Source organism: Oncorhynchus tshawytscha, unplaced genomic scaffold (genome assembly GCF_018296145.1).
Source record: "Oncorhynchus tshawytscha isolate Ot180627B unplaced genomic scaffold, Otsh_v2.0 Un_contig_57_pilon_pilon, whole genome shotgun sequence".
In the NCBI taxonomy this organism is placed as follows: domain Eukaryota; kingdom Metazoa; phylum Chordata; class Actinopteri; order Salmoniformes; family Salmonidae; genus Oncorhynchus; species Oncorhynchus tshawytscha.
In genome coordinates, this window is record NW_024609823.1 from 700,590 (window position 1) to 707,500 (window position 6,911).

Sequence of the window (6,911 nt, forward strand, 5' to 3'; positions counted from 1 at the left end):
CCATAGAGATATGTATAGGATGTAACAATGCATCTGCCACAATTGGTCTGTGGGGGCATGTGGGGGCATGGGTAGTGCCATTGAGGCCATCTCCATTTTTAAGTAGTACATTTTCTTCTTCTACTAATTTGATGAGTTGGTAAACAAACTAAAAGGCTACATACGGTACTTCAAATCCAATCCAATCAAACTATATTTGTCACATGCGCCGAATACAACAAGTGTAGACCTTACCGTGAAATGCTTACTTACAAGCCCTCAACCAACAGTGCAGTTCAAGAATAGTTAAGACAATATTTACCAAATAGACTAAAGTAAAAAATAAGAATAAAAAGTAACACAATAAGAATAACAATAACGAGGCTATAAATATCACAATTGGTTGGGAGAATATAAAACGTCAGCCATGTTCTTCAGTGCCATCTTGTCACCTGCAGTGTGGTGATTCTTTTCACCTGCAGTGTGTTGTTTCTTTTCACCTGCAGTGTGGTGATTCTTGTCACCTGCAGTGTGTTGATTCTTGTCACCTGCAGTGTGTTGTTTCTTTTCACCTGCAGTGTGGTGATTCTTTTCACCTGCAGTGTGTTGATTCTTTTCACCTGCAGTGTGGTGATTCTTTTCACCTGCAGTGTGTTGATTCTTTTCACCTGCAGTGTGGTGATTCTTTTCACCTGCAGTGTGTTGATTCTTTTCACCTGCAGTGTGTTGATTCTTGTCACCTGCAGTGTGTTGATTCTTTTCACCTGCAGTGTGTTGATTCTTTTCACCTGCAGTGTGGTGATTCTTTTCACCTGCAGTGTGGTGATTCTTTTCACCTGCAGTGTGGTGATTCTTTTCACCTGCAGTGTGGTGATTCTTTTCACCTGCAGTGTGGTCATTCTTTTCACCTGCAGTGTGTTGATTCTTTTCACCTGCAGTGTGTTGTTTCTTTTCACCTGCAGTGTGTTGTTTCTTTTCACCTGCAGTGTGTTGATTCTTTTCACCTGCAGTGTGTTGTTTCTTTTCACCTGCAGTGTGTTGATTCTTTTCACCTGCAGTGTGTTGTTTCTTTTCACCTGCAGTGTGTTGTTTCTTTTCACCTGCAGTGTGTTGTTTCTTTTCACCTGCAGTGTGTTGTTTCTTTTCACCTGCAGTGTGTTGTTTCTTTTCACCTGCAGTGTGTTGATTCTTTTCACCTGCAGTGTGGTGATTCTTTTCACCTGCAGTGTGGTGATTCTTTTCACCTGCAGTGTGTTGTTTCTTTTCACCTGCAGTGTGTTGATTCTTTTCACCTGCAGTGTGGTGATTCTTTTCACCTGCAGTGTGTTGATTCTTTTCACCTGCAGTGTGTTGATTCTTTTCACCTGCAGTGTGTTGTTTCTTTTCACCTGCAGTGTGTTGATTCTTGTCACCTGCAGTGTGTTGATTCTTTTCACCTGCAGTGTGTTGATTCTTTTCACCTGCAGTGTGTTGATTCTTTTCACCTGCAGTGTGTTGATTCTTTTCACCTGCAGTGTGGTGATTCTTTTCACCTGCAGTGTGTTGATTCTTTTCACCTGCAGTGTGTTGATTCTTTTCACCTGCAGTGTGTTGATTCTTTTCACCTGCAATGTGTTGTTTCTTTTCACCTGCAGTGTGTTGATTCTTTTCACCTGCAGTGTGTTGTTTCTTGTCACCTGCAGTGTGTTGATTCTTTTCACCTGCAGTGTGGTGATTCTTTTCACCTGCAGTGTGTTGTTTCTTTTCACCTGCAGTGTGTTGATTCTTTTCACCTGCAGTGTGTTGTTTCTTGTCACCTGCAGTGTGTTGATTCTTTTCACCTGCAGTGTGTTGATTCTTTTCACCTGCAGTGTGGTGATTCTTTTCACCTGCAGTGTGTTGTTTCTTTTCACCTGCAGTGTGTTGATTCTTTTCACCTGCAGTGTGTTGTTTCTTTTCACCTGCAGTGTGTTGTTTCTTTTCACCTGCAGTGTGTTGTTTCTTTTCACCTGCAGTGTGTTGTTTCTTTTCACCTGCAGTGTGGTGATTCTTTTCACCTGCAGTGTGGTGATTCTTTTCACCTGCAGTCTGGTGACCTTTTCACCTGCAGTGTGTTGATTCTTTTCACCTGCAGTGTGTTGATTCTTTTCACCTGCAGTGTGTTGATTCTTTTCACCTGCAGTGTGGTGATTCTTTTCACCTGCAGTGTGTTGATTCTTTTCACCTGCAGTGTGTTGATTCTTTTCACCTGCAGTGTGTTGATTCTTTTCACCTGCAGTGTGTTGATTCTTTTCACCTGCAGTGTGTTGATTCTTTTCACCTGCAGTGTGTTGTTTCTTTTCACCTGCAGTGTGTTGTTTCTTTTCACCTGCAGTGTGGTGATTCTTTTCACCTGCAGTGTGGTGATTCTTTTCACCTGCAGTGTGGTGATTCTTTTCACCTGCAGTGTGGTGATTCTTTTCACCTGCAGTGTGGTGATTCTTTTCACCTGCAGTGTGTTGATTCCTTTCACCTGCAGTGTGTTGATTCTTTTCACCTGCAGTGTGGTGATTCTTTTCACCTGCAGTGTGTTGATTCTTCTCACCTGCAGTGTGTTGATTCTTTTCACCTGCAGTGTGTGTGTTTCTTTTCACCTGCAGTGTGTTGATTCTTTTCACCTGCAGTGTGTGTGTTTCTTTTCACCTGCAGTGTGCTGTTTCTTTTCACCTGCAGTGTGTTGTGTGTTTGAACAGATATAAAGCCAAGGTTGGCAATTTACTGCCACCTATAGTAATGGAATGTTTGTTCATGATTATAATTAATTTACTGATCCCTCCTGATGTCCTGGATGGAATTATGTCATCCTTCCTTAACCCATAGGAAGTCCCACCCAATTGACTACTTAAAAATGGTGAAAGTCCTCAATAGCGCTGCCCATGCTAAAACGGCTTTTGGCCACTAGAGTCCTCTATTTATTTCTATGATATGATCCTGCTTTACCACGACCATAGACTTGGATAGACAGCTCTAATACCACAAAGCCAGTATTAGCATGGGCAGATCCATTGAGCACTTTTACCATTTTAAAGTAGTCAATTGGGTGGGACTTTCTATGGGTTAAGGAAGGACCGCAGAATTCTATCCAGGTCAGCAGGAGGGATCAGCCAATGAATGGCAGGCGGCATTAAATCACCAACCTTGGCTTTATGCCTGTTCAGAAAACACACTCTAGGTGGCAGTATACACACTTTCAGTTTGTCTACCGACTCATAGAAGAAAAACAAGAATAAATGGACTACTTTCAATTGGAGAAAGATCTACATGGCGCTGGCCATGCTGTCACAGAAGCCATTATGCCACAGATGTAAAGAAGCGCCCTCCATCCATCTCCATGACTATGACCTTGTTTGAACCATAGATATACAGTTGTCTGAACCTGCACTTCAACCACACCACCAGAAGATGGCAGTGGTATACAATAAAACTGCCTGGACCAGTGGTGGCGTTCTCATTTTTATGAATGAAATCACTGTAAAGCCAACATCAGAAACCCCTAGCTCTGGGTAGAAGTTTCCCGTAGACACAGATCACAGATCTAGGATCAGCTTTCCTTCCTCCAATCACAGAACAAAGACACAGTACGATGCAGAAAGAGTTCAGGTGACTATTTACAGGTATTATATACAGAGAACAGAATGATCTGCCTGTGGTATATTTAAGCAATAAGGTCAGAGGGAGTGTGGTATATTGGCCATATATCACAAACACCCGAGGTGCCTTATTGCTACTATAAACTGGTTAACAATGTAATCAGAGCAGTAAAAATAAATATTTTGTCATACCAGTGGTATACGGTCTGATATACAGTACCACGGCTGTCAGTCAATCAACATTCAGGACTCAAACCACCCAGTTTATAATTAATATCAGGACAGGTTTCGACTGTTAGAGTCTTCTTCAGGCAGCGTTGGGTGGACGGATGCATCATCCCCCAATCCTAACCTTAACCATCTGACAAGAAAATCACAAAACTGACCATAGATCAGAATTTGGATCTCTCACCTCTTCCTTGGCGATGCGCATGTGGTCCTTGACATGGGAGAATACGGTGGGCTGGATGTAGAGTCCTGTGTCCTCCATGGCCACGCCCCCACACTCCAGTTTGGCTCCCTCCTTCTTCCCGCTGTCAATCAACTCCAGTATCTTATCAAACTGCTTCTGGTCAATCTGGAGAAACATGGGAAGATAGGAGATGAGAGGAGATTAGGGAGGGAGGGAGGGAGGGGGAGAGGGAGGGGGAGGGAGGGAGGGAGGGAGGGAGGGAGGGAGGGAGAGAGAGAGAGAGAGAGGGAGGAGAGAGGGAGGGAGGGAGGAGAGAGAGAGGGAGGGAGGGAGGGAGGGAGGGAGGGAGGGAGGGAGGGAGGGAGGGAGGGAGGGAGGGAGGGAGGGAGGGAGGGAGGGAGGGAGGGAGGGAGAGAGGGAGGGAGGGAGATGGAGGGAGGGAGGGAGGGAGGGATGGGGAGGGAGATAGTGGGGGGAGGGAGGGAGGGAGGGGGAGGGAGGGAGGGAGGGAGGGAGATGGAGGGAGGCAGGGTGATGTCATTACACAAAAGGTAAAGTAATGGCTATAAAGGGAGTATTCATTTACACACATCCAAAGTTGGCACAGGAGCAAAAGAAAGAACAGCCAGAAAAATAATGGGATATTTTCTGCTCCCACCACAAGTGATCTTTAGTGAACCCATTCTGATAGCCTACGTTGATAACCACCGTGGTAATGGAAACTACACTTCTGTCAGACAAGACCTGAAGGATACGTTCTGTAACTGTCCCACATCTTCTCATGCTGTCAGCTCTAGACTAAAAGTAAAGGACTGAATCCTAAATTGTGGCCTGCACGGTTAACTTAAGATAATATTTGATTGACTTCACTGCATGACTTACATGAATATCTGAGCTAAGCACACAGCTCTCAAGTTACAGATATAGGATCTTCATTTGATCACTTTTTTGTTACTGAGAATATTCCTGCACCACAGGAAATGCAAACTTTTGGAGTTTTAAAAAGGCTTCTAAAGTTTGTAATTTCCACTTAGAAATGTCAGACTTGATTTGCCCTTACGAAAAACATATCAACCCCTACAAAAATGTCCATTAACCAAATCCACATAATAATTCACATTTCCTGTTGCTGCAGGATTATTTTCCTGCCGTAGCAAACTGGCTCAAATTAAGATCCTACATCTGTAGGATTTGGTCCAAAGTTGGGAACTGATCTAATCGTGAATAATTACCAAAGACTCCAACCACCCAAGCCATAGACTGTTCACTCTGCTACCATCCGGCAAACGGTACCCGAGCATCGGCTCTCGGACCAATCGGCTCCAAGGCAGCTTCTACCCCAAAACCATAACATTGCTGAATAGCCAGACTGCTAAATAGTCAACTAATGGTTCCCAAACTATCTGCACTGACTCTGTCTTGCACTGACCCTATGCACACTCAGTAGACTTTATATACACACTCACTAGACTATATTTACACATGTATACACACTCACTAGACTATATTTACACATGTATACACACTCACTAGACTTTATAGACTTTATATACACACCATATATACACTCACTCACACTACAGCGTCACTCCCACACAAAACCCTCCCACACAAAACCCTCACACACACACACACACACACACACACACACACACACACACACACACACACACACACACACACACACACACACACACACACACACACACACACACACACACACAGAGAGAGAGAGAGAAACAGACAAGAGGGAGGAGAGGAGAAAGAGACAAGAGGGGGAGAGGAGGAGAGAGAGAGAGGGGGAGAGGAGGAGGGGACGAGAGGGGGGGAGGAGAGAAGAGAGACAAGAGGGGGAGAGGAGGAGAGAAAAGAGACGAGAGGGGGAGAGGAGAGAGAGAGAGAGAGGAGGGAGAGAGGAGGAGAGAAAAGAGAAGAGAGGAGGGGGAGAGGGGGGAGGAGAGAAAAGAGAGAAGAGAGAGGGGGGGGAGAGGAGGAGAGAAGAGAGAAGATAGGGGGGGGGAGAGAAAAGAGAAGAGGGGGGGGGAGAGAAAAGATAAGAGAGGGGGAGAGAAGAGATAAGAGAGGGGGGGGAGGGGGAGGAGAGAAAGAGAGGGGGAGAGAGAGAGGGGAGAGGAGGAGAGAAAATAGAAGAGATGGGAGAGGAGGAGAGAAAAAGAGAGGGGGAGAGGAGGGGGAGAGAGAGAGAGAGAAGAGAGAACAGGGGAGAGGGGAGAGGGGGGAAAAGAGAGGGGAGAAAGAGAAGAGGGGGGGGAGAGGAGAGAAAGGAGAGAAAGAGAAAATAGAAGAGGGGGAGGAGGGAGGAGAGAGGAGAGAAGAGAGAACAGAGGGGGAGGAGGAGGAGAGAGAAAGAGAGAAAAGAGAAGAGGGGGAGAGGAGGAGAGAAGAGAGAGAGGGAGGAGAGAAAAGAGAGAGAAGAGAGAAGAGAGAAGAGAGAGAGGAGAGAGGGGGAGAGGAGAGAAGAGAAGAGACACCTGTGGTCCGTGTGATGTACGTGGGTCCAGGGGGTCTCCTATGACGATAGTCTTGGCACTCTCGACGCTGTGACGTACAAACTCCTCATAGACCTGTTCCTCCACGAAGACACGTGACGCGGCCGTGCAGCACTGGCCCTGGTTGAAGAAGGCTCCCTTTTGGGTCTCCTCCACTGCCAACTGCACTGTTAGTGAACATAGGATAGATGTTGACGAAGGCTGTCACCAAATGCCTAAGAGTCCCTCAGAGTAATAACATAACAATTGGCCACATCTTCCCTGAGGGCAAGATTTGGCATGATAATGACATAATTTTCTGGTTGTAAACTTGGTTTCTGGTCGTAGAGACGTCAGATAACAAGATTAGAGCCAGGTAAACATGTATGTTTCTGGTCACAAACACATTTAAAAGAAACCCTG

General features: G+C 45.5%; 1 protein-coding gene across 1 annotated transcript in view; it reads right to left on the reverse strand.

The window, feature by feature from the left end:
- The window catches only part of aldh1a3 (aldehyde dehydrogenase 1 family, member A3), a 39,980-nt gene that overhangs the window by 8,204 nt on the left and 24,865 nt on the right, over positions 1-6,911 (reverse strand). Inside the window, exons 9-10 of the mRNA XM_042319043.1 lie at positions 6,492-6,676; positions 4,000-4,164 (exon numbers count right to left, since the gene is read on the reverse strand). Coding sequence (XP_042174977.1) covers positions 4,000-4,164; positions 6,492-6,676 — 350 coding nt within the window. The remainder of the gene's footprint in view (positions 1-3,999; positions 4,165-6,491; positions 6,677-6,911) is intronic.